The sequence below is a fragment of the Pogona vitticeps genome, chromosome 4, assembly GCF_051106095.1.
Source record: "Pogona vitticeps strain Pit_001003342236 chromosome 4, PviZW2.1, whole genome shotgun sequence".
Taxonomy (NCBI): domain Eukaryota; kingdom Metazoa; phylum Chordata; class Lepidosauria; order Squamata; family Agamidae; genus Pogona; species Pogona vitticeps.
Genome location: NC_135786.1, coordinates 200,897,914 through 200,925,865, shown reverse-complemented (window position 1 = coordinate 200,925,865; position 27,952 = coordinate 200,897,914). Strand labels below are relative to the sequence as shown.

General features: G+C 38.9%; 2 protein-coding genes across 21 annotated transcripts in view; one reads left to right on the top strand and one right to left on the bottom strand.

Moving 5' to 3' along the window:
* Positions 1-7,564, bottom strand: part of CSPP1 (centrosome and spindle pole associated protein 1) — a 64,854-nt gene extending 57,290 nt beyond the window's left edge. For 11 of the 20 annotated variants that reach the window (XR_012086916.2, XR_013545436.1, XM_020812349.3 and 8 more), the window contains exons 1-3: positions 7,416-7,557; positions 3,098-3,252; positions 233-329 (exon numbers count right to left, since the gene is read on the bottom strand). Coding sequence is in view for 18 of the 20 variants with exons in the window: in XM_020812349.3 (XP_020668008.3) it covers positions 233-329; positions 3,098-3,196 (196 nt within the window). In the remaining 2 variants the exon portion in view is untranslated. Of the gene's footprint in view, positions 1-232; positions 330-3,097; positions 3,253-6,247; positions 6,349-7,415 lie in introns of those variants that run through there. The other 9 variants (XM_020812317.3, XM_078393794.1, XM_078393795.1 and 6 more) reach the window with 4 other exon arrangements.
* Positions 7,565-8,785: 1,221 nt separating this feature from the next.
* On the top strand, positions 8,786-19,980 carry COPS5 (COP9 signalosome subunit 5). The gene is made up of 8 exons (XM_020812280.3): positions 8,786-9,052; positions 10,355-10,589; positions 11,243-11,371; positions 12,681-12,746; positions 13,745-13,830; positions 15,061-15,172; positions 17,103-17,251; positions 19,605-19,980. Exons 1-8 carry the CDS (start codon positions 8,901-8,903, stop codon positions 19,687-19,689), a joined length of 1,014 nt encoding a protein of 337 aa, XP_020667939.1. The 5' UTR covers positions 8,786-8,900; the 3' UTR covers positions 19,690-19,980.
* Positions 19,981-27,952: the final 7,972 nt, after the last annotated feature.

The following is a 27,952-nucleotide window of genomic DNA, read 5'->3' as shown; positions in this document are numbered from 1 at the left end:
TGTAGGTAGGAAAAACACTCTACTGTAACACAAAAGGGGGTTAAAAAAATCATTTACTGATGACTGCAACAATATTTCACTACATAGCAACAGTTATGAAAAGCACCACATCCAAATCATCTTGTAGGACTGATTCTGATTAATTAGGCATGCAGATAGATACGGAGACATAGTGAAATTTTTCCTTAATGTAAGAAATTAACCATTTTGTTAAAAATTAGCATATAAATACCACGTATACCAGTCTGTTGACTATTTGGTGGGATATTTTCTTTAGCCATGGATATCAACATTTTGCTGGTTTCCGAAAGCATCCCTTCACCTTTGTTCTGGAAAGTAAAAAAAAAAACAGGTAAACCAGAATTAACAAACTTCACCATAACATCATTCTGTAATTTCTGTTAGTTTCTTTAAACCTGACAGAAAGACAGATATTTTTCTGCTGTTTTTCAGAGGGGACTGACCCTGAAATAAATGTCCTTCCCTGATTAGGGCTTGCTAGTACATGCCAAAACATGACTTTCAAATGATAGATTGTCGAACATTTAGATGATTGCATTCTGACACACACTCCACATCTTGCTCTTCTGATGTCTCTCTTTCCATTTTCTAACATAATACATGGAAATTTCAGCACAAAAAAGAAACCGAATGGTTCAAAGGTTTGTTAAAACGTTCCATTATCACAATGCAAATATATACCTCTAGTAGCCTCTTTTGAGAGGTAAAGCAGACATAAGCAGTTCAAAGTCAAAATAGCAACATTATTCACTCCAGTGCAATTTATAACAACAAAGCAGCAGCAAGGGATAGGGAGGAATTGAACTAGATCAGGAGCATGGCCTCAAGAAGGTCCTGCTATGTACTATATCCAAATGGAGGAAAAAGTACACTGGATCATTCACCATATTGGTGTGGTAGTCTAACTCTTATCTGAACAACAGCAGAAGGGTTAAAGAGCCCTCAGCCATGTCAGAATTTCAAAATGTCTCACACACCTTGTTTTGTTTTTCTTTTCTTTTTTAAATTATATAAGGACTAATAATACATCATGACTAGTGTGTTTCTTCACTATATCTAGTCCGAAGGCAGCACAACTCTTTTATCTTCATGGCACAAAATTTCAACGTATATATTCAGAGTGAAAGACTCTCTATCTGGTATATTCACATTAAAAATATATATGCAGAACAGCCAAAGTAGTAGATCTTGCAACTCTAGCTGCAAAAAGTCCTTATCCACAATGAGAAACATTAATCTAATTTACAGTTCTATGGCTCAACAATTTTAGTACCCAAAATGGCAGTGAAGTGTCAAAACATTCCTTTTCCCACCTGAGAAAACATCTAAGTACAGTGTGAGCTGTTTCTGTCACTCAGTTTAGGATAGCATAATGAAAAAAAATGCAGTCTAAAATCTGACTCTTTTAAAAAAAGATGCCTCAGATTAGGTTTATATTAAATGCAAAGTAGCGAAAGGAAGTAGCAAATCTCTTAAAGAAGAATAATGATATCACATTTCCTGGAGGTCTGCTCTCATTATTATTTTAAACTTTTGGGCCCCTTTACATAAAATATTTAAAGTGTCACACTTGTTACATTTAAATAAATTTCATTCACCTTGCCCCAATTGAGACAGTACCCTTGTTTATTTAATTTATCTCCTGGACTACAACTCAAGGATGTTTACACAAGGTTGCTAAATCACACCTAAGAGAACTGTAAGTTCATGCAATGTGTCTGTTTGACAAGCCGTTTTTGCAATCAGCTTGTAAAACAGAATCCATAAACTTGAATTGCTCTGTAACTCACAATTTGTACTAACATTTTAGCACCAGGTCAGAAATGACAAAACATAACTACAGTATAGCCAATCCTTTGCCTGGTATATCTTGAAATGAATGCAGAGCAGTTGCAGAAATGAAACAAGCAACTGACATTCATAGTTTCTGGTGCATTTGGAACTTCAAGCCACAGTTTGGATTCCAAACTGGGGTTAGTATAAACAGCTATTTGTGTAAACCATAGTCTTGCATGAAACATGAACGGAACTGCTACATTTAGGACTACAAACAAAGATGCAGAGAAGAAAGATAGCTACTTCTCATTTACAAATATATGCACAGGAACTATATGGATAAGCTGACAATTTGCCAACTTCTTTTTTGTCCAGAATATTCTATACAATTCAAAGGTAGCATTAAATAATAAACAGTTTTCACAAGACAAACTAGCTTCATAGATGGAACCAATTCTATAAGCAGTAATCTGCTCCAGAACCAGTAAAACTGCCGTCCCGCTTCATCTGCTATGTCCCCCACAAACAAAATTTAACAAAGGAGAATATACAAAGTAGCAACCATGTTGAGATGGCCTATCTTGTACCAGTCCAGCCAGGCTACTGAAAAAGACACAAGAAAAATGTAATTCAGAAATTCTTTTTTCCCCCTGCTCAGCCATCAATGTTGGCCACGAGAGCCTGATCTAAAAGCACTGGGATTATGATTAACTTTACTATGATTAATGTCAAGCCGCTGGGTTCAGAGAGGCCCATACTTACCACTCAGCCACTCCACTCTAGCTGCCCTGGTATGAGTGAATCCAGGAGGGCCAAATGTGCTGATGGCTAAGGGAACCTTCCTCCCCTGCAACCCCATAACAACTTTGTCTCATTGGATTAAACAGTGTTTCCAGGAAGTTCCCCAAAATGCACAAGGTTAAGCACAGTAGAGGGTGCCTCTCAAAGACACTACAGTCCCTTACTGCTGTTCAGTTACCAATGAACTTAGAAAAATCCACCCATTCCTTAAATGCAATCAGTGCAGACATAGCCTTGGCAAATAATAAGTGTGTATCATAAAACAACTCTGAGACCTTGGATTTTTTGGCTACAGCTACCAGAATTCTAGCTGGGAGAACTTCTGCTGAATTATGGTAGCTGTAGTTGGAAAAAAAATCCAAAAAGACCATGCCTGTGAAATACCTCTAAAGTAGAAAAAATATTTATAATTATTTTTAAAATTAAATTTTGAATTAATTAATATTTAAGTTTTAAATGTTTTTCACATAATTTAATGTGTAAAAGTCTTGCATTTTACCTGCATTTCCATATAAGGGGGATCATTTTCAAGTTTTGCCTTGTCTTGTGCCAGCTTGGCTTTTTGGTCTTCAAGGAACTGATCTAGGTCTTCTGCCATCACTTTTTGGACTCTGGTAATGATACAGAGTTATGAAAGGTAATACAGCAGGTTTTCTAAAAAAAAAATAAGAAGAAAAAAAAGGACTATTGTATTAAGAGCTATAAGTTACTGTGAGATGAGGGGGCGAGAGTAGTGGTCCTCTCGCAGGAGTGCTGTCCTTCCCCCACACTGTTGAGAGAGAAGTACAGACCCTACCCACTTCACCTCCTAAGAAAACAGAACAACAGGGGACAGACACCCGGGAATTGGAAAGAGAGATATAAGGGTTAACGGTCGAGGGAACCCAAGAGAGATTGAACAGAACGGAGAAAGAGAGTGGAAATAGAGGTTGGAACAGCAGAGATAAAAAGGAAGAAGGGAAAGTTGCCTCCAGGTTGGGAATGGGTCTGGATGGAGGATCCATGGACTGGAGTTTGGGAAAGACTAAGAGTACCAAAGGAAGAGGCTGATTACAGGAGGAGGAGAGGGATCCCTCCCCCGAGACTCTCTTATTGGGGAGAAGCTGAAGCCAGGGAGTGGCAGAGGAAGTTAAGGGAGGAAAAGGAAAGAGTAGAAAAAGAGAGGAGGAAGAGATTAGATTGGAGAGTGAGCGAGATGAAGAGGAGAGAATACAGGGAGGACCCTGGGCGAACCTCATATCAACCGGACATGCCGGGTGGAATGAAGTCCGAGATGATGACACCATACCCTTACTGGAGGGAGAGGTTGGACAGACGGTGAAGCCGGAGGCGTAGACAGACTGGCCGGGTCCATGGAACGCGTCAGATGGGAACCCATTTCTAGTTGAAGGGTGGAAGCCCCTGTCTGACCCATTGTCAGGAGAAAAGTTATGGGACAATTTTGTTGATACTGGTTATCTGTTAAATACTCCAATAAACCTTACCCCTGTTTCAAAGTCACACAAATCTCCTGATTTATTTGAAAGAAAAAGGGAAACAAAGGTCAAACCCTCACAGTCGCTCAACATTAATCATATGAACATAGGAAAAAGTACGTTCTTTTTCTAAATACAGTAACTCATATTTCTGCAAGATCTCAGAATAAATCTGCAACTTGCTATACCCTCACAACCGAATGTCACTTTAAAGCAGAATGAGAGCCCATTGTTCCTTGGGGACACCACAACAATCCGAGCACACACACTGCTGAAGTGAGCGCAATTCCACACCCATTCTTAGAAAACTGCAGAAGCCACATTCAAAAAGAGCAATAAAAATCTGGTTCAATAATATGGAAATAAGATCTTGCCACAATACATTGCCAATGAAAGGTTTTAGAATGCATAACTACCATGCAGAGGGACAAAGACTAATCTTTCCTATTCTACCATAACACGTATACACATACAGGTATATCCTGCAGTTAAGCTTGAAAAAGCCTTCCAATGGTACCAACATTTTTCCCCAAAATCTAACTGCTGCAAACATGGGTGGGAGGATTGGAACTGGAGGGGAGAGTTAGCCCATCCCCAGTTCAACTGGTCTCACTCATTTCTGGTCATTTCTATTGTGGTATACATCCTCCAAGTACTTTGCCACTGAACATGGTGCAGCCCTTTGACAGAAAAAAGCTTCCCTCCCCCGAATACACCAAAAATCAGAAACTAAAATATTTAAACCCTACACTAATGCAAGAATTTGCATAATTCATCCCAGTCCTTATTTGGTACTGTAAATATCTGGAAATGTGCAGTGTATCTACAGTGAACATTTAAAAGCATGCAACTTTTCATATTTAATTCTCAGTTTATGTTATAGTGTGCTTCATGTACAATACCTACACTTGTAAACCACTTTGTCACAGAGAAGCAAAACTATTTTCTCCTTACGATTAGCCACTCAAATCAAAATCAAATCAAATAAATTTATTGTCATTGTAAGTATATACATAGTATACCCATACAACGAAATTCACACAGACACCCAGAGACCAGACCCACATGCACACACATAAAAAATCCCCACTCTCCACCCACTAAAAATCCCCCACTAAGAATACAAACATCTACACCACAGGCTAAGGAACACTGTCCAACTATTCACTACCGGTGGTCTTTAAGCTCATTATTAAGTGCAATTATAGCTCTGACAATTCCAGTGCTAGCACTATCAGAATCACAATGAATGCAATAATTCTTTGAAATCATTCCACCTCTCCAGCTTTTCTCTATGCCCAACATCCCCAGGTAAAAAACATATCTGACTAAAGTATAACCTAAAAACCTTTCCCTGCCAGCCTTCCTAGAAAGCCCTAAGCAGGAAAAAATATACTAGAAATCATAGCTTCCTGTAAGATGAGGATCACTAGAACCTGTGCTCACCATTTTAGAAAAAACGTAGAGGGACCTCTGACAAAATATATTGCTCACAACTCACAGTAGGCCAAGAACACTGCAATGGGATCAAAGTGGCCCAGCTTCCCCAAACCACTTACCATCTGAAATGCTTCGTTAAGAGAACACCAAATGCAAAACATGACAGGAGCAGAGCAGATTTTCTCAACCAACAACAGAACTGATCCCTTTAAACAAAATCTACCTGCAGTAATTCTGCTTCATCTCCAACCCAACTGTCCTGCTTCATTTGCCATCAGATTCTCACAAACCAGATTTAACAAAGGAGTGTGTGAAAGTTGATGTGAGGAAGCAACCACATGAAGATGGCTTGTCCTTTACCAGCCCAGTTAGGCTACTGAAGAAATGGCTGTCAATGTCAGTGACAACAGAAAGTAAATATCCCAGAGGGTTTCTGTAATTGGTTTTATAAGTCTCCCTAAGTAAATGCCTACTTTATTGGTCCACCATGTCTGATAACACATTCAAAAGATTGAGATTTTAGCCTCAGAAAGAAACGATGATCAAATTTTTTACACTCAACATCTAGAGTACGTATTTTCAGACCTGTGCTTAACATCAAACCTGAAAGTCCATCTCAGTTTCAGTTCTTATTTGAGATAAATACTGTATGTGTCATTATGACAATGAAGTCACTTCTGTGTATATGCTCATGGCTCATGACAATGAATTTCAATGATCTCAACACCACTTACCCAGAAATACTGTGGTTGGATTGCTGTGGCCATCATGCCAACAGATTCACAAACCATTGAACAGAATTTCATTTCCATCATGGATGTTCAAAGTATCTGGAAGATTGGGCCAGAAATGTAGATTACCATGGACTTGACATGGACTTTTACAGGCATTATTCTGTTGTTGCTAGATTGAATGTTCCTGGAAGTTCCATGTTAAGTGAGATATCTATGCAATGTTAAAATGTTATAATAAAACTATTTTGAGGTGTCATAAATGTCCATTCTAAACATATGGTTTTCCTTGGGGGGGACTTGTAAGTCTCCTGCAGTTGGTAGACCTCAATGGCTATGATCATTCAAAATTTGGCTATTCTGGGATGGGAGGCACAGGCCAACAAGACCAAGACAACCCACAAGTTATTCCTCCCTGCTTTAGGGCCTCATAAGGTTGGTGCCTTGGCTTCTTCAAACCAGTAAGTTTTTCCCTTTAAGTACTCCACTTGTATTTTGGCACAGAAAGATTGTCCAGACCATAACGGGGGAGTTAAAAGGCATGTAACACAGAGCGAATTGCAGAGGGCCCTGTTGCTCAGGGGGCAAGGCGTAGGACTCCATTAAGGCCAGCAGCCTCCCCCCCCCTCCAGTCGCAGGCAGCCGATCTCTTTAAGAAGCGCCTCGGCGTTGTTAGGCAACCAGAAGACAACAAGCAGGAAGGCCTCGCCGCCCGGGTTTTCTCTGTGGAAACGCCAACTCTCTGCGCAGGCACCTCAAGCCCGGCGGGTGAACCGGCATCTTCCCCCCCCCCCAAACCACACGCGCCCTTACATACTCGGAATGCCTCCCACACACACTCAACGAGGGCGGGGGTGGGTCCTTCAGGGCCCCCTTCGAAGAAAAGTGGCACCGACCCTCCACGCACTCACACACATACCCTTCCCTCTACCTCTCGCCCCTCCTCAAGCGCGCGCTCAGAGCAAGCCTTTAAACACAAACGAGGAAAAAAGGCGCTTTAGCTCCGCGCCCAAACACAGCACGCCCGTTTCCTGACCCCTTCGGAGAGCGATCCCCGTTGCGGGGGGGGGGGGTGAGGTGGGGTGGGGGGGCTCCGTGGCAGATCTGGCCGCCCTCGTCCTCCCAACTCCCCCTCGCCTCTCTTCGGCAGTGCTGCCGCGCCTAAACCCACCTCCGCCGCCGCTCGCCCCAGAGAGGCCCAGTTTGCCAGCCGAGGAGCAACTCCCGCCGACTCTGCCCCGGCTCCACTGAAGTCAATGGCAGCCCTCCTCGCCCCCTCTCCTTCGGGAGGAGCCACTCCAACGGCAGGCGCGGAACCACGTGTAAACAGCTCCCTCTGCTGCTCCGCTTTACCAGCCGGTCCTAATTGGAGAAGGGAGGGTGGCGGTGCCGTGGCTGAAGTAGGCGGTCGCCGCGAAACGTTGGTGCTGGAAAACGAGAACTTCAGCGAGAGTCGAGTAGTCTCCTTGGAAGCGGGGTGCGGGCTCCTTGCTGGGCGAAGGCGAAGAAGCACTTTGGACATGCACAGAGAAGCTTTAGCTTTTTCCAGTGCCACAGCCGAATCGGGGCAGGACCAAAGTCCCCAGAAGACACCCCCCCCAAGAGAGAGCAGTGTTAGAAATGGAGGGGCCGCCCCTTTTCAGATGTCCAGATACGACCTCGGGCTAGGCTATTCTGGGTTCCGTTTTGTGTATTTGTATTGTTTCATATTTGCACTTCAGTGTCTTCGCTACGTCTCACATATTTGGAAACAGTGTTGCTAGCAGCGTTCATTAAACTGACAGAAAATCTTTCTGTGATTCTAGTGCTGTGCGTACATAGTATAATATACAGTATAGGTTTAGCAATTACTGTATATATTAAAGAGAAAGCCAGGAAAATGGGAGTTACAAGAACACCGCACAATAATGAGAAACAAAAAATGCAGCTCTTTAAAAAAATGGACTTGTTATAACGGGACCGGGAGATATTGAAAGCATCCTTATTTATTTCGATACATTTTACGTATTGGAACAATAAGCTCAATAAAATAACTATTAGGGACAAATACAACTATTTCAGAGGTTGATGAACAAAGACAGGCCCTGTCATGCTCTACAGGGCTGCTGTTGTTTTTCTACTAGAAAACTGATTATTCCTTTACACTATAGATATACCTATAAACACACACCCGCATTCCTTTTAATGCTGGCCGCTCCTACAAATGAAAAGATTTGGTAAAGCAGGTAGAACGTGACATATAATAATGGTGAAATAAGTATAATGAAAAGGCAACCGCACGTTTTACCTAACAAATTATTCCCGCTCTCATTACACCCACACCCAGCCATGGAGAAAGGGTTCAGGGGAAGGTGGGGAGGCTCCCAACCCCCGCGCCTCTCAGCCAGCGTGAAAAGCAGCAGGAGGCCTTCGGCCAGCAATCCGGGCCAGCCAGGTTTTCCGCGGGAGGCCAACTCCAGTGGTATCCGCTAGGGGGCGTGCCAGCCCGAGGCGGAGCCGAACGGGCGGAACCATTGTCGAGACGCTCCCTCCCTTCCACAGCCCAAACACCCGCCCCATTTCCGTTGTGTTTGGTCCGCGCTGCTAAGGCAAGCGGGCCCGCACGCCTCGTCGACCTGTCATTAGGGAGCTGGGCTCGGCCTCAGGAGCCGGTGAGATGGCGGCTGCCGGCCCTTCTGGGAGCGGGATGGCTCAAAAGACGTGGGAGCTGGCCAACAACATGCAGGAGGCGCAGAGCATCGATGAGATCTACAAATACGACCGCAAGCAGCAGCAGGAGATCCTGGCGGCCAAGCCCTGGACCAAGGAGTAAGTGGACTTCTTTCTGGGCGAGGTCTTCGGAGCAGCTCGTCGCCTCCTGCTCTGGCCCAGGGCGAAGAGCTCCGGCCGGTGGGCCTGCCTGCCTGCGCCTGGCCGGTGTGGGTTGGGTCCAGAAAAGGCGAAAGGTTGGGGTGAGGAAATGGGCGTTAGGGCCACATCCCGGATTAGTCTGAACTGATTGAAAGGTGAAGACTGGATGGCGGGGGAAGGGGCTGGCCAAGAGGTTGCAGAACAGCGGGCCAGTGGCTAGCAGGTTGTGCGCTGAATTTTTTTTTTTTTAAAGAAGGGCAGAGTAAGACTGGCCCTGGAAATCCTAGGGAAGCAGAAGCAACCGGCGTCGGCAGTCTTCCGACTGTTAATGTAGATAGTGGGATAAAAGGGGAATGCATCAATGCGTTTGATTGGCATTTCCAGTACTGTATCTCATGTTACTGCAGGTATGTTGCAAGTTGTTTTTTCAGTGGGTAAAGAGAGAGGCATTCGTTTTCTCTGAAAAAGCCCATGTTTCTGTTGGCCACCCATAATGTTTAATGTGGTAGGGTGTCCGGAAAAAAGACTTGAAAGAAGATCTTTGCAGTCCAGGTGGATCTGTTAGGAGCTATAAAAGTTTTTTTTATAAAAAATCAACTTTAAAATGAGCCAAGTGAAGGACTGGGGATCAGACTGGTGCAGTAATAGCATTAATATAGTTAGACTGCCCAAACCCTAATCCTCTAGCTGTGTATTCAGTTAACTGAACTTTTTGGAAATAATATATACACATTTGTTATATATCATAAGTATATTATATTTTTATTCAGAATCCATTAATATAACATACACACACACACACACACCCCAATACATATATATTGCAATGTTTCTTTCATTTTTTTTTCAAAGATGCCTAATCCCTCCCAGATATACATACTGTATATTCTTGACCAGGCTTCTGCTTTTTCCTTTATTCAGTAACTATATTATTTGATATGTTGCAGACTACTTTGGGCACAACTTGTGGGAAAACAGTGTTCAGATAAATTAAATGACTAAAGATATTGCCTAACTATAGGTTTTGATTTTTTAAAGCCTTTTGACTTTATGTCTTATGATGTTCTTTAACTTTTTCATGTTTTATGTATTAACAATACCTCAGTCATGCCTGGCTTGTATTACAGTTTAATTCTTGTTGTATGGGGGAGCACTTGAGCTCTAAATGATTTCTAATTGTTTGCATTTATCTTTTTGTCCCTCTCCTGTCATGATAGGTTTCTTGTGGTTTTTAAGATATATTTTGATTTTTAATTGCAGCCACCATTACTTTAAGTATTGCAAGATTTCTGCTCTGGCCCTCCTGAAGATGGTGATGCATGCGAGATCGGGAGGCAATCTGGAAGTGATGGGCTTAATGCTGGGAAAAGTAGATGGTGAAACTATGATCATCATGGACAGCTTTGCTTTGCCAGTAGAAGGCACAGAAACGCGAGTTAATGCTCAGGCTGCTGCATATGAATATATGGCTGCGTATATTGAAAATGCGAAACAGGTAAAAAAAAGACCAGTTTCATTCAAATCATTTAACATGCACTGAAGCAGTTTTGAAGTTTACTTGGGAGCTTAATAAATTGCAGCCTGTAACATCTGCACAATGAGTGTTGCTCTGGAATCCTCCCCCCTCCCCAGCATCACTAATATCACCAGTTGGGTATGTCTGGGTCAAATTGAGCTCAAAGGAGGGGTTTTTTTAAAACCTCTCTAGTTTATTAATGGGAGGACTGTAATGTTTATTGTGCTTCTTTCTGTTTTTTTTCTATATATACTTCTATTGCTGCATTGTCTCCATTTCATGCACTCCTTGATTGTCTTAGGAATCTGGAAAATATAAGTTTTTAATTATTCTGTTTCATTTCTAAATTTCAGAAGTGCACAACAAACTCACTTTTATTAACTAAAATTCTGGTAGCGTGTACACCATTGTTTTGATTCTGTTATTCTTGGAGTTATCTGTCTGGCTATCTTGTGTGTATTAAGAGTCAACCAGGATTTCCTTATACATATACTGTACTGTACACTAGAGTATATGTTTGTATTTTGAAGTAAAATTTGCAGTTTGCTAACTGTCCAAAAGAGGGCAGTGATGATATTCAGTATATGTCTTTTTAACCACATTCCCCCCCTTTTAAAAAAAACATTGTTTAGGTTGGTCGCCTAGAAAATGCAATTGGTTGGTATCATAGCCACCCTGGCTATGGCTGTTGGCTTTCAGGAATTGATGTCAGCACTCAAATGCTTAACCAGCAATTTCAAGAACCTTTTGTGGCTGTGGTTGTAAGTATAGTACTGGAGTTTGTGAGCTAAATGGAATTTGATAGTAAATTTAAGAAGTATGCTTTTGAAAATTCTGAATACTTTGCCTTAGTGTAGTGTGCTTCCTCTTTTGGGATTTTTGTGTGATCTGCTTAATGCTATACAGTGGGGTCTTGACTTGAGAACTTAATCCGTATTGGAAGGCGGTTCTCTAGTCAAAAAGTCTGTAGGTCAAGTCTCCATTGACCTACAGTGCATTGAAAACCGATTAATCCCGTAACAGGCCGTTTTTGTTTCATTTTGGGTTTTTTCTGGTCTGTAAGTCAATTCTCAGGCTGCAAGTCAAACCTAAATTTTGCGGCCAGAGAAGTCTGTAACTCAAAAAGTCTGTAAGTCAAGCCGTCTGTAAGTCAAGGGTCCACTGTATAAGAAGGAACTTTTTTCTACTTTAGATCTTCCTATCTCTGATACTAACATTTTAAAATAATGTTCTGTTGTGTTATACAAACTTTTGGTGTTATATAAAGAACATTCTTTTGTGCTGTAAATCTTGTTGCACTTTTCAGTTTTGTTACAGATGATTACAATTGTTACAGTATTAAATGAGGAAGAAAGAGAATAGAGGCTTCCCTTTAAAAACAGTTCAACTCTCTGCTGTGCTTGAAAACCATGGAGAGCTGTGGCCTATTGATCCACTTTCCAGTGTTGCTTTCGACACAGAAAATGTGATTATCTGTAACATAGGATGAAGAATTATTCTGTGAAGGTTTTAGGGAAATGGAGGGGACACAATGTTGTTCCCTTAAGGAATGATTAAATCTTAAAGTAAAATACAATCTTCTGTGGTTTAATAATTGTACATTAGGCTATTTTCAAGACAATGTGCCTGTGAAGTAATGCTTAAGAAAGAGAATTGAAGAAGGAAGTCTCATGAAATATATGTTTTTTTACGCATGCCTCAATGTCTTGATCAAAATTGAGCATTCCTTTATTCTCTAAAATATTATTTTAAAACTTTGAAACATAATCTTTTACCTGATATGTGACTCATATCACATTGATATGTTTTTGAGACATCCTAACTATTCTTCCATAAATAGTAAAGTAATTTCAGAATGGGGTACCTGATGTTCTGGATAGAGTAATGGACTAGGACTCAGAAGAACTGGGTTCAATCCCCAGCTCTGCCATGGAAACTTACTGGAGCTGTGGAACAGCTAAAAACTACTCATTAAATACCTTATTTATCTTGAAAATTCTGTTAGGCTGCTATCAGTCAGTTCTGACTTAACAGCATGTAACAACGACTATTTCAAAATCTGTTTTACAGATTGATCCAACAAGGACAATATCTGCAGGAAAAGTAAATCTTGGAGCTTTTAGGACATATCCCAAGGTAATATTAAATAACTAAAGTTATGTGATGCGAGATTATCATTTAAATAGATGGACACCCCACTACCAAACATAACAAGTGTTGACAACAGGCTATATCATAAAGATATATTCCTTCTTTTAGCAAGGCTTTTGGTCAGCTATTGAAACTAATTTTCTATTCATTTTCCATTGAGACTGTCACGATGTATAGTCAGCAACTTCTAAATTTAAACTGTGGCTCTTGGTTGTAGGGCCAGTTCTTATTTCATTCATCCTCTGTTCTGTCCAGTCAGTTATATAGATTTTGGGGCAATAACACAATAAAACTAAAATATGCACTCTTTATTATGGAAACTTTATGGTTTGTTTTTTGAAAGAAAAGAGGAGACTGTAATTGCTTAGTTTACTGTTGTATTTCAGAGGTACACACATATTTTTGTGTACCGTTTGTGTACAACAAATCCTGCTGTATTTAGGAAATGCAATAATAAGTTATATTTTCAACAAAGAACCAGTTTGCCACAAAAGCAGAAAACAAAAACTCTGTATAATGATGAAACTAAGTTATTTGTGTCAATGTTAGATCTTTTTACAATACTTTCTTAGAAAATTTAAAATGCCTTTCTCAATGGGAAAGACAAATCTAGTAGGTTGCTAGAATACCTGCTATACATGTTTAACCTACCTGTGTTGGACATAGAATTGACATATGGAAGCAGTCCTGTACTTTGGACAGAAATGAGACATACGGTTTTGGTAGTACTGCCATTTAAAAGGAAACATAGTATGTCCATTATTTTGTCAGACACAAGGGATAAGTGAAAATATTGATGGAGATATCAGTTTCCTAGGAAAACAATAGAACTTGCTTCCCATAAACCCCTAAATCTCCATCTATGAATTCTTATTTTTCCAAGAGTGAAGTAAATGCTAGTGCAAATATTAAATAATCTACAAATATTTGTTTGAAAATATGATGTTGTATTACTTTGGTTTCTTGTGTTTTGTATCCTACAGGGCTACAAACCTCCTGATGAGGGTCCTTCTGAATATCAGACTATCCCTTTAAATAAGATAGAAGACTTTGGAGTGCACTGCAAACAGTGAGGATATTTTTCTTAACCCAGATGTTTTACAGTGTTCTCCCACTTGGGGAAAGGGGGGAAGGGAGGAATGTGTGCATATAGAAGCAAACTTTCTTGTCCTGTATTTTGTCTGCTTTCTCTGTAGAACTGCAGTGGTGCCTTGCTTAATAGGTGCCCCGTTTAATGATGAAATCGCATAGCGATTAACTTTTTGCGATTGCTTTGCGATGTTCCCTATGGGGAAAAATCGCTTTGCAATGATCGGTACCCTGTTTTGCTTACCGATCATAGCAAAGCGATGATTTTTTAACAGCTGATCGGCAGTTCCAAAATGGCTGCCCGCTATTTTCTGGGACGGATTCCTCACTTACCGGGCAGCGAAAATGGCCGCCGTATGGAGGATTTTCGCTTTAAGGTGAGTCTGAAGCCCATAGGAATGCATTGAAGGGGTTTCAATGCATTCCTATGGGCTTTTTAATATCGCATAGCAACGAAATTGCTTTGCAGCGATTTTTGCTGCACAGATTATCGTCGCTATGCGAGGCACCACTGTATATTTAAAGTACATCCATAGATGGTTTAAATTGCTTATTTGTTGTCTGGATGATGGGCATGAGGACAGTTTTTTTTTCTGGGGGGGGACTTCAGCCATACCTTAGGTATCTCAACCAAATTCTGTCAAAGAAAATCTGGTTAGATGAAAGTTGCCCCAAGCCCTTTTTTATCAGGATGCTTCCCTTGCTAAAGTGTTCTTGGATTGCATTATAATGTATGATCCTAATTATCATGTTCCGGTCCACTTCATTTGTTGGTCTTGTGTTTGTCTGTGATTGTTATTGATCCTCTTTATTGTATGTGTTTTTTTCTTCTGTTCTGAGGCCCAGATAGATTTATTATGGTATTTCAGTACCAGTCTAGATAATGCACTCATGCTGATTCCTGTTCTGAATATAAGACTGCTAAGCAGTATTCTATGGAACTGGGTGAGATTAGTATTGTAAAACGTGAGACAGAATATCCCTTCCCACCTTGTGTGCTTCCAAGGAATTGTTTGTCTTGCTTATATACTTGTTCTCCTCATGGGATAGTATTTTCCTATACCTCAAAACGTTATGCTTCCCCTTTCCTGTTCTTTACTGCATAACAAATTTTAGAAGGAATGCTGATCCTTTGTTCTTTGTCTATATATGAGAGTTTTGCAAAAGTAATAAGCAGCACATTTTGAAACCTTTTTTTTTTCTGGAACAGGTATTATGCATTAGAAGTCTCTTATTTCAAATCCTCTTTGGATCGTAAGTTGCTTGAACTTCTGTGGAACAAATATTGGGTGAACACTCTTAGTTCATCTAGTTTGCTTACTGTGAGTATCATTGCAATTCTACTAAATACTGACTCAAATGGTATTTGGAAGGTAATGTACAACCTGTGAAGCACTCCTTCCTTCCTGTAGACAGGAGGAAAAAGGCAGAGAGCGTAATAGAAGAAATTTGAACTAAGGAGATGCATACTTTATATGCATGTTCATTCACAGAAGGAAGTTGACCCTCTTGCTGTCCAGCACTAGGAACAGTACAAATTCGGGGCAAGCTCTTAACATTGAATTGATTTCAAGGAAGGAAACTGAAATTAGTCATGAAGATCTTTGTGCATCCTAAATCTGTTTGTCTTGTTTACCAGTTAAATATTCCCAAGTTGCTATGAACATATTACTGATGTTTGCAGAAAGCAGAATTTTGGAACAGCCTGAGTACTTATACTAAATATAAAGTATTATTTGTTGGTAGTAGGAGAATGATATGTTTTACAAAGCTATAAGAATTAAGTGCTTCAAAACTAATTATAAGAACAAGGTGCTTTGTGTTTCATTAGTTCAGTTACCAAAATAATTCTGATACTATTTCCAAGACAAAGAGGATTATTAAGTGCAAAGATAACATACAAGAATACAGTGTCTTAAACACTAGAAATAAGATTAACAATTTTACTTTCTGTAGTTGTATGATATAAAGCAGTACAGTATAGTCAACTTGGGACAGTTTAGAAGTCAATTTTCTGTCTCAAACCCAACAGAAGGAGTGGGACACCAGAACTGAAAATGAGCAAAATTTATGAAAAAACAAAACTAAATGTTACTAGACATCAACTCCCAATTTCATTTTTTGTTTGGGGGCCTTTTAGAAGATGCCAGAGGGACCTGTATCTGGTTTTTCGGCAGGGGGAGGGTGGCATTCCTGATTCAGCATCCTCTTTGTCTGTTCTACTCATGCAATGATTCATTCTCTGAGTCTTTCATTGTGTACTGAAGTTGTGCAGGAACATGTCCACTATTTCCTTGCAAAAGCATAGTCTTCGTTTCAATTGGGTGATCTTAGGTTTGTGAAATGGAGACAGAAATTGCAAAGAGTGTTAGACTGGTGATGTGTTCTGTATGGAGCGCAGAAGCCACCTTGAGCCCACACTTTGCCCACCCACCCCCAAAATAAAGTAACAAAAGCATTTGCAATATCGCTAGTTAGTCCCATGAGCATGCACAATTATTTGCATCAAACAAATACTTTGCATAAATAAGCTGTCAGATAAATCATACTCAAGACCACTGGTTCTTAACCTTGGGTTACTCAGGAGTTTTGGGCTGCAACTCCTAGAAGCCTTCACCACCAACTGTGCTGGCTGGGGTTTCTGGGAGTTGCAGTTCAAAAACATCCGAGTAACAAAGGTTAAGAACCACTGCTCTAGATTTACACAGACTCCCCCTGGTGCTGGACAAAGTGTGGTGATGACTTTTTCAGATTTCCCCCATTGACCTCCTACATTATCACTCACACTGTTAGAGAGAGACTGTGTAGAAATGATAGAACAACCTGAGAAGTAGCACTGGGAGCCAAAGGGTGGATCAGAGAAAATGGCCACTCTAACCCATTTCTCTTGCAGGAAGCTTCTACTGTTCTAGCTTCCTAGTTCTCCCCACAAATAGAAGGATCCTTTCCACGTCTGCAGAGGAGCAAGTCTGGGTCATTGTATTCGTTAGCTCTTTAGTTTCTTGTGTGCAATAAAAGAAAAACATGTGCTTTCACATTACAATATGTTTTTATTTTCCTGTCTTTGTTTCATGTAGATGAGAGGTCTCATTAATCTTAGAAACTATAGTTTCTTGTGATAGTTATCATTGAGATGCATGATGTATGAAACAGCATACAGTAGTTAAAATTTGGAAATGTGATAAAGATTTACTGTTTCAGGCAGCACAAAACAAGACAGTTGTATAAATGTTACTTGTTGTTTAAATCCAGAATGCAGATTATACGACTGGGCAAGTATTTGATCTATCTGAAAAATTAGAGCAGTCAGAAGCACAACTAGGACGAGGAAGTTTCATGTTGGGTTTGGAGTCCCATGACAGAAAATCAGAAGACAAATTAGCCAAAGCAACAAGAGACAGGTAATGTCACCTCAACTCTAGGATTTATTTTCGGAGATAACTCTGATGCAAATCTGTTAACATCAGACTTGGAAATTGTAAGGATTAGCCTTGCATTTTCTGTGGTGAAATGGACAAAGAGAACCAGTGCTTGATTGGTATAGGATTATTGAATGTAAATTAGAAAATGAAGATTCTTTATGATAGATTCTTGTGCATTACTGCCAAATATCAGTTGCCAATGTCATTACCTGCAGCAATTTCTTTGGTCATTGCACTACTGGCATTACTAGCTATGACTATCTTAAATTTTCCTCCATTTTTCTTTTCCTATCATTGTAATAACAAGAAAAGCAGAAGAAATAAATTTCATTAAAGAATGACATAATGATTGAGTTTCACTGAGCTGCATGTAAATCACCTCTGTGTGTACTTGAGAGAGAGGTAGTTGATTTGATTTCATTCAGTGGCAGACCCTCATGCTTCAAGGCATACTTTTCTAGAGGACTCATTCAGTTTTTCAAAAGGTGCATTTAGGAAATATGCGGGGAGGTTGCCACTGAAGAAAAGAGTTGAATAATCCATGTTTTTTGGTGAATCATCTGGCAATTTGAATCTCAGCCTATGTGGATTATAATATGTAATCAGTACAAACCATGGAAGGAACCTGGCAGGGGATTTTTCAGATTTTTTTTTTCACTACCAGAATTTATCAGGAATTCCCCAGGTGGAATTCTGGTAACTTTAGCTTTAGAAATCAGGTTCTCAGAAGTGTTTTAGGATAAATGCCTGTTCCTTGCCAAGGTTTTCTTTGCAGCAGCAGCCATTAAGCATGGAGAGGGATATGGGTGGAGCTTTCTCAGTTCCACAGGAACTGCAAGCATTGGGGGACAGTGGTCTTTTTGTTCATTAAAGGGTACCTTCCAAAAATCATCACTGCAGGGAGATCTTTGCAAGGAATAGGTATGTGTCCTGAAATGCCTCTGAGAATCTGGCTTATTTTAACTAAAGTTACCACAATTATACCTCTGGGAATTTATTTACTATCCCATTAGTGCAAGCACTAAATTGGATGGGTTATATAAGATTAAAACTCCCAATAACCTACAGTAACACAAATTCCTGATGAATTCTGGTAGCTGTACTGAAAAAAATCCTATGCCTAGTATAAACTATCTTTAGTAATTTGTTCTAATTTTGTTTCCAAAAGAAGCTTTTAATAATATTCTAATATCTAATTGAATTTGTTATTTCTTGACTAATTACTCTGCTTTTAATCAGAGCAACTTACTGTAGATGCTACCATCGAATCTTCCATCTGCACATTATTATCTTCAGTAGTCTAATTATATCGTAAATTGATAAAACTGCTTCTTATATAGCAAGACCACTGGTTTATCCAGCTCTGCCTTATCTGTACAGTCTGGCAGCAGCTGTCTATCCCAGCACTGCTTGGAGATTTCAGAGAATTAAACTGGGACTGCTTGTGTGACAGGAAGTGCTGCAACATTGAACTGTGGTCCCTTCAGACCACTGTGCATATTCGCTAACATAAAGATGTAGAAAGTATTTAAAAAAGAAAGTATCTGACATGTTTCAATCTGAGTACATGGTACTTTGCAAATAATGAGATAACTGATTCCTACCCAAGGGGCTCTCAATCTTACTAATTGACACCAGAAAGACAAGCAAAATGAAAGCAGAAATAAACAGAGGAAGAATATTTCAGTTACGCATAACTCAGGTTTAGCTATAAGAACAGTACAAGTTCTATTTAGGCTTTTTAGCTTAAAAGCAAGTAGGACTTCGAACATGGTGGGTATTGAGGCTGCATAATCAATTCAGTGTGTAGGTCTGAAGAGGCATTTATGGTGCTTTCCATGATTGGCAGCCTTGATAATGCAGAGCTCCTGATTGTAGAAGCATTGTAAGCATGTTCACCAAACAGACTTATAGCTGTGGAAGCACTGCGGGGCCGGACTTACAGAGGTCCACCCATCCCCACTGTCCTATCAGTTTTCTGTTTCTGAGGACTGAATAGACCTATAGAATTCCCTTCATGTGTCTAATATTTAAAATATTATTGACATAGTGCCATCAATGGAAAGTTTTGTTTTGTTGTAGATTAGAGTGCTGGACCTATAATTTCTGCAGTTGTTGCCTTTTCCTGTAAAAAATGTTTGAGTTTACCTTTTAAAGTAAATGGCTTTTGATAATGAACTGAATTATTGCGCCTGTCTTTTCATAACTGGACAATTGTAGAGAATCATGGGGTTATGGGCACCGTGAGCTCCTAAAACTCTAAATCACCAGCAAAGCCGAGACAGAATTGTGTTTCGCCAACTTTAAATTTACGCTTTTATTTTCCTCTCAGCTGCAAGACCACCATAGAAGCAATACATGGATTGATGTCTCAGGTTATTAAGGACAAACTTTTTAATCAAATTAACATTGCTTGAAGTATATTGCCAGCTGATATGTATCTTCGGAACAGAGAAAGACATACCCACTCGGACTTGTTCCATTTAGAACTGAAGCCAACATGGAAACCTTCAGTTAATTTATAGTACTTTAAATCATCTCTGCCATCTCTTTGCCCAGTTTTAAGAAGAGTGCTCTGAAATTTATTGTAACTGCTCTTTACCATGAAGTTTTGGTTCAAAAGAAGAGTAAATGTGACTGTTTCTGGATTCAGGAAGTTTAGAATTTATCTATTTGTCAATCTACAATAAAGTTCTTTTTAAAACGGCCATCTGTTTTTTTTTCTGTTTTGCTTTGTTGAATTTTATCTTTGAATTTCATCACTTGTTCTCATTCCCCTTGAGCCAGAAATTGTAAATTTTCTCTGGATTAGACCTACCAGTTTTTTTTTGTTTTTTTGTTTTTTGTTTTCAGAGTATAGAAGACACTGTATCATCTCCCTGTAGTGCTTAATCTTGTCATCCACCATCAGTTCATGTCTTGGAGCAGAGATTTTCCGTGAAGTCTATATCTGAAGTCCTTATCTTTCTGATCTGTAAACAAAAATACTAATCCATTGGGGTATTTTAGTTATGGTTTCCCTTGCAAATCAATTTAGTTATATTATCCAAACTCCTTAGGGCCAGTATTTTGTGGGGTAACAGTCACATCTGGTGGTCCCCATTCTCCATAGAAACACAACACTTTGATTACTATGATGTGATTATGATAATTTTATTATGATTATTATTACTATCTTTTCCTTCCATCGAGCTACTAATTTCCTCTTGAATGTTCCTGCAAGTTTTGCAAACATACAGAGTGTTGTCTTTGTGCTTGGGTTCCTCTGTATTTAGAGGACTCTCTTGATCCAAATAACTTATTTGCTTTTTAGAAAACAGGATGCTAGACTGGATGAACTAATAGTGGCCTAACCCACCAGGGAGAACTTTTTTTAATGTTACTGTCTCCTCAATTTACATTTCTTTTAAGGGGACTTAGAGTAAATTCTGGCTAGTTGGCAGATTTCATAGGATTTTTATATTAATGCATGAGTGTGTGGTATTTGAATGCTTGATACACTGATTGGATTCAGATTTAGTCATGCTTAGAATAGGCCTACTGAAACAAATTGGAATCAGTAATACTGAACAATTTATACAGATCTCATTGTGACATGCTTCGTACATGAAGATCCAAGCAATTATAGAGAAAACGTTACATTCACTTGCAATCTTTGCAAAAATATAACCAGAATATACTAAAGAATAACTCCCTGGTTGCCATTCTCATCAGCACAGGATATAACTTTGCTATACCTCACTTTTTGTTCTGTAACTTACTCTTTCCTTTGGAAAATAATAAAGATAATCAAACACGTTACCTCAGAATCACAATTATTCACAGAGAGCCAAGTTTCTATAGGGCAGGGCTGAGGAATATCTGGCCTTCCATTTGTTGTTAGATTATTCCTCATTATTGACTGTCAGCTAGGCCTGATGAGAACTACAGTCCAGCATTATCTTGTGGAGTTATATCCCCCATCTCTACTGCAGATATATTACTCTATAATGGGTATCATTCTAGGTTTGCATATATTTAATGCTAAGAGATCTAGCACCATCACAAGCCTAACTTGTGCCATCGCTGCCAGCAGCCATCTCCTCAGACCATACACAACAAAATGTAACATGGGAAGGTGGATATTTGTTGAGATATGGGCTTCGGTAATTTTGTTTGTCTCCTTGAAGGTCTCAATTTACTGGGGGTACATGAAACTAAAATGTATATCTGAGTTTGCTTATTTTCTCCCCATATCTTTCCCACTGCACCTTTAACCCTGCACATTGTGGCTTGAGATTTCTATTGATCTCACATAAGATATCCTGTTTTTCAGCTGAACTGTGTGTTAAAATATTTCAAATAAATTACATCCCACAGGACCTGCAAGGAAAATGTGGTAGTCATTGTGCTCTAAGTATTTTCTGACAGTACAACCAGATAGCATGGCACTAGGTATTCAAAAAGTATATTTTGAGTTTTTTTAACCAATATATGAGTTGTGTAAAATATCAAAGAGGAAAAGAAGTATGCTTATTAAACATAGAGTGGAGAACAGCACCTAATAATATTTTGATACTGAAAGAATTGGCCAAATAAAGATGTGTGCTAATTTGTTCCTTGTATTTAACCACCACCCCCTCATGTTTTTCACTAGGCGATGGTGTTTTGGGTCCACCCAGTGCTTCCTTTGAGCTCTGCGTTGCTCAAGGAAGTGTACTTTGTAAGAACAGAAAATCTGTTTTGCATGGCTAGTGCATTTTCCTGATTATAGTGTATTTAAAAATCTGATGAAAGTTAAAATTATTTAAATTGCAATGAAGTTAAATTATTTAAAATTTATCAAAATGTAAGATTAATTGCCATATGATTCATGCAGTGCAGAACAGGGAAAAAATTACTGAACAGTTTTTACTGTTTTACAATGCTATTTCAGATATTGAAGCTATTCCTTAACCTATGTTGCAGGAAATACCCGTTAGGTTTGTTTTTAAAATGAACACATTCAGCCAGTTCTTATTTTGAACAGTCACAATACTGCACAATGCACTAATACAACGGAGTACAGTAAAGCTCTTGAAAATAAGCATGGTAGAAGACAGCCTCAGAACTTGGACTCCTCTGTCACACTGTTTTGCCGTTTCCATGTGGTATGCTACAGAGAGTTTTCAAGAACTCCTGTGTGAATGATAAGACACAGACATAGGAATCATGCATGCACAGGAATTCATTTATGCTTCTGAAGTCTGCACTGTGTCTGAGTTCATTGTATAAACTTAAGCAAAAACACACTGTTTACTTTTCAGCATTCTTCTGTATTTCTGGATTCTTTTAAAGTTAGTTAAACTGCAGTGGCAACTGTTGTGAGGGGGATGGTTTTTGGGGGGCAACTAGTTACATAAAACAGTGCTACGACAGCACTATTGTTCCATTTCATATTTACTATGTACTGTATTTGAAAGTACGAACACAGTATGTTTAACTTAAAACTGTGTCATGGATTTACTCTTCAGGGTGAACCTGTTTTTTTTCTCCCTTGTACTCTTAGTGTACACATTAATTACTCAACAAAGTAACACAAAAAAGTAGCCTCATTCTCAGGTCTGGATTGTGTTGATAATTTTGTAGTCACCTTGCATGGTAGAGTCTGCTGTAAAAATTTTTCTTTTAAAATTTCAAGACAACTGATTCAATGACAGAAAGCAGGGATTTACTTGGAACAATTCCCCTACCTCATCGATCTGTCTGGTTTAGACTTTTACATTTACACTGGTAGAAATGTATATCTGGATGTAGATCTTGGAGAAGGTTACACATTTAAGGTAGTTTGTAGAAAAGGTATATGCACACACTCAGTGGTGTGCTGGTGTAAGTATGGTTACCTTGTATCATAGCATTCTTCCAAAGATGTAGACATACGTTTGTATAGGATGTGGCAAATTAGAAGTATATACACAAAACTGTAATTTAAAATACTTTTTTTTAACATTAAGTGGTAATTTTAGAAAATACTTCCTGTTTGTTTCCTCCATATATGATTGATTGCAATATGTGAAAAAGAACTGTAATGAATCTTACTTCAGAACAATTGGATCGATTCCATATACAGTATCAGGAAAACAATTCCAGAAAGTAATTTTTAGAATCTGTTCAGTGTGATTCTCTCTTATTTTTAATTCTTTTCTGTCTCCTATATAATGATTTGGGAGAACATAGCCCTAAAACATGACTTCAACATTCTTTACTTTGGCAGCAATCGTGAACTTTTCTATTTTGCCAAACCTTTTAATGCATGTGTTGCTTTTCTGCTTCTTGACGTTTGCTTTCAGTTCTACTAATTTATTTTAGAAATATTTTTCTATATTGTGGCAGTTTTATACTCTTGTTTTTCTTTTTCTTTTATCTTTTTATAAACCATCCTGGAAACCCTTTAAAGGATAAAATCCAATAAATAAATAAAAGGTAAATCTAATAAATAAATAAATAAACGTTTTTTGTTACAAATGTGTCAAAATGGAATGTTTTGAGGATATAGAAGAAACAAACATCTAAACTATCGTTGATCATATCAATGCTAACAGCTTAATTCTAATACCTTTCTCTTTTTATTGCCAAGGTATATGGGACAACTGACACTGTGTAGGCATTATTGCACTGAATGTTGTAATGGACTAATGAAATCGAAGAAGACTTTCCTTCAGGACATGTTAACTACAGTTACATTTTCAAAAAAGTCATATTCATTAACAAGTTGATTCAGTTTTGGTCCTTATTCCTTTATCATTCATAATGGACACAAAACAATTGCTGTCTTGTTTGATTGTATTATTCAAATTTTATCAGGTACACTGAGTTGCTGAATAACGTAAGATTATGTGCTAGATACTAACCCCCACCCCCACCCTGTACTTCCTGCAATCTATATAAAGGGACTGAGCATAATATTGGATGATGGTGTCGCACAAGAAGTGATCTGTGTTAAGACAGTCCACTCATGTCTAGCTTAACTTGTGAGAATCTTGCAGCTTTGAATGGCAAACTCCAGTAGCAGCTTGTTCAGATACCAGTGGAACTGGAAGTGTGGCCTACAAGTGGGTTTAAGTCTCTGCATCTATCTTTTTAAAGGCCAAACAGCTACCTGGCAGCATCACTAGTAGCAAAGATGTGACATTTTGTGGGCATCAGTAGAGCAGCCCAGTTATTCTGAATTATGTCCATCTAAATGCGGGTTAAACTGCTGAAGCCTCTGTGCTGAAGGTCAGAAGACCTGCAGTCATAAGATTGAATCCACGCGACAGAGTGAGCAAAATGCAAAAATGTGAGTAGATAAATAGGTACCACCTTGATGGGAAGGTAAACTGCATTCCGTGTCTAGTCACGCTGGCCACGTGACCACAGAGGATTGTCTGCAGACAAACGTTAGCTCTATGGGTTGGAAACGGAGATGAGCACCACCACCAAGAGTCGGACAGAACTGGACAAAATTGTCAAGGGGAACCTTTACCTAAATAGAATGTGCTGGTTTGGAACAATCACTACCTATGTAAAGTGTGTGAATACAGATTTAAGTCATAATGGAGAGGAAGTGCATGAACCTTTGAAAGGAAATTATATATATATTCTTTTAAAAACTTTAATTTTTACTGAAGCCTCCATTCAACTCTAATGTAATTCATCTATCATTTCCTGTGCAAATTCCTCTGTTTATTTTAGGGCCAGTTACCTTAGGGCTTATGCATAACAGCAACTGCATTACTGTTAAAAAGGAAATTAATCTATGTGCTTGCATTTTGTCTTTTGTAATAACTAACATCTGCATTTTCTCCAGTTGTTGAAAGCAGTATTAATTCATTTGATATATTAGGTGAACCTGGGTTTAAACACTCACAGTTTTGCTTCTTCTTGTGAAGGAACAACATTTTGCTGTATCTGGATTAAACAGTGCCAATATGAACTGTTCTAGAATATGAACTATTCTAGAATATATATGATTATCACAATGTTGGGACATCTTGAAAATAAATGTGTGAACAATTCATTATGCTGATATTTTTAATATATTTTTCACTCAATTTTAAAACTTAATAGATTGGATCCATATTTAGTCATACTTAGAGTAGATCCATTGCAATAAAATATGATTACGTCTGGATCCAGTCCTTTATGTGCTGAAAATAATGGCCTTTTTAACGTTAACTGTGGAGAACCACTGTGGTGCAGTAGACAGAGTGATGGACTAGGTCTCAAGAGACAGGTTCAAATCTTCATACTGGGAAGGAAACTCATTGAGGGAATAGCACTGGCAGAAACACTCAAGTATTTCACATACTGTACATTACTTTGAAACTCTATTGGGGTCACTGCAAGTCATATGCAATTGATGGCACAAAACAACAATATTGACTATTCAGTCTTTCAATGGTTAGTTATTGACATGCACAGAGCAAATTAAAAGTCTGCTCTCTAAGCATTTGGAACATGGAATGTGAGAAGTATGAATTGAGGTAAACTCAAAGTTGTTAAGCAAGTTATGGGATGTTTATATATTGGAATACTTGCTGCAGGTGAATAATGTATAGTGGACTGGAGTAGAATATTTTTAATCAGACAACTACAAAGTGTTTTACTGTGTAAATCACAAACTCAGAACAAATTGTGGGGCTCTAATAATGAAGTATGATGTAGCACAAACATTTAGGGGCTATCCTGCAAACCTGGGACCAAATGATACCAATCAATATCTTGAAAATCTAACAACTGTTATTCAAATCTAGGCTCCAGCTACAGATGCTGAAGAAGAAGCAATTAAAAGCTTTTAAGTGTTGAAGAGAAAGCTGATCACAGATCAAAATAAAAAGTTCTCATAATCACTGGTGAGTGGAATCACATATAGAAAACATATAGGAACTTTCTTCGCATGAAAGTGGAGGGGGAAAGCAGAAATCATCAAAGTGCTTTGATCTCTGCCTTCCCCCTCCACTTCTTAAGCAGGCTTAGCAAGAAAGGGGAAAACAGGGATCAAAGCTATCCTGCAGCACTTTGATCCCTGCTTTCCCCCTCCACTTGCTAAGCCCTGCTTAGATTTCTTTATTATTATTATTATTATTATTATTATTATTATTATTATTATTATTATTATTATTATTATTATTATTATTATTATTATTATTATTATTATTATTATTATTATTATTATTATTATTATTATTATTATTATTATTTATTTATTAATTAATTAATTAATTAATTAATTAATTAATTAATTAATTAATTAATACCCCTCCTATCTGGCCCACCGGACCACTCTAGGCGGCTTCCAAATATAAAATCAAATAATAAAATACATAATAATCAAACAAGGACAGCAGTGAAAATAAAAAGGAAAAGTAAGAAAAAATCAAGAGTTGGCTGGAGGGAAGGCCTGAATAAACAGCCATGTTTTTAATTGGGTTTTAAAGGTGCCCAGCATGGGGGCTGCGTGAATCGCCGGAGGGAGATTGTTCCAGAGGCGAGGAGCCACCGCCGAGAAGGCCCGGTTTCGTGTCTTCTCCTTCCGGGCCTCTCTCGGCGTCAGGCTCCTCAGCCTCACCTCCTGACTCGCGCGGGTTATCCGGGTAGACCTTGGTGGGAGGAGGCGTTCCGCCTAATTTGGGGTTAGAAAAGTGGGGGTTTCTTATACATGGGGGTGTTTTATAACAGAACAATAAGGTATGTAACTAAAATGTTGACAATGAAGAAACTGTAGGCAAGAGATCAGAAAAGTCTGAGAGGTGGAAGGGTGCTATGAAAGGACTAGAAAAGATCCTTAAGAGCAAGGTTGTTGAAGACCAAGTTCACTTTGTCCTATGATATTCCTGATTGCTATGTCCAGCTGTTGAGAGCTGGACAGTGAAAAAAGCCAAGGATAGGAAATCTAATTTATGAAATGTAGGGTTTCTGGAGAGCTTTATGGAAACCACACTCTACCAGAAAGATCAAATAAAGCCTGAACTCTCTCTAGACTAGAGAAGCTAAAGACAATAATGCTGGAAAAATTGAAAGTATCGGGAAAAGAGGAATACTGAATATAAGATGGATTCCCTCAGTCTAGGAAGCCTTGAGTTTGCAAGACCTGAGAAGGACCATTAACCACAGGACTTTTGGAGGAAATGTTTCACACAGGAAGCAAAGAAACTCTGTGCTGGTCTAAGCTTTCTCGTCATTTCTCCCATACAAATACAAAACCAGTCATGAGTCCCAACAGACCCATGACTGGTTTTGTATTACACACAAGTTCCCCACAGGCAATCAAAGCAGTGTCTCCAAAGGGATCGTAGGTCATGGTCAGCTGCAAATTTGAGGGAGCTATTTACATTAAGGTCCATAGAGGTAGGAGTTGCTCCCCTCAGACTTACCTGTGGTAGGAATCTTTTGCTAATGGATTTAGCCACCATTTTCATTTCCAGCAGTGTTCCAGGTCCCTGTGGTATCAAAGGCATTGTAAGAAATTAATATGGCTCCTAGATGTAATTAGTCACACAGAACATCAAACCAAATGTGTTTAATGGGGGGAGGGGAGGAGTGTGCACTCTCAAAGAAGATATCAGCAGCACCAGAGTCTGGCCGTTATACAGTATTTCCACAAGAACTTGTGTTACTAATTACTTGGCCAAATATACGTTGACGTTACTGCCGTTACCCCAATAGCAGGGGAGATAGGGA

Excerpts from the sequence above, each read along its gene's own strand:
- COPS5 (XM_020812280.3), top strand. The coding sequence starts at position 8,901 with ATGGCGGCTGCCGGCCCTTCTGGGAGCGGGATGGCTCAAAAGACGTGG. Across the intron at positions 13,831-15,060 it reads TTTGGAGTGCACTGCAAACA|GTATTATGCATTAGAAGTCT; the intron begins GTGAGGATATTT and ends TTTCTGGAACAG. Across the intron at positions 15,173-17,102 it reads GTTCATCTAGTTTGCTTACT|AATGCAGATTATACGACTGG; the intron begins GTGAGTATCATT and ends GTTTAAATCCAG.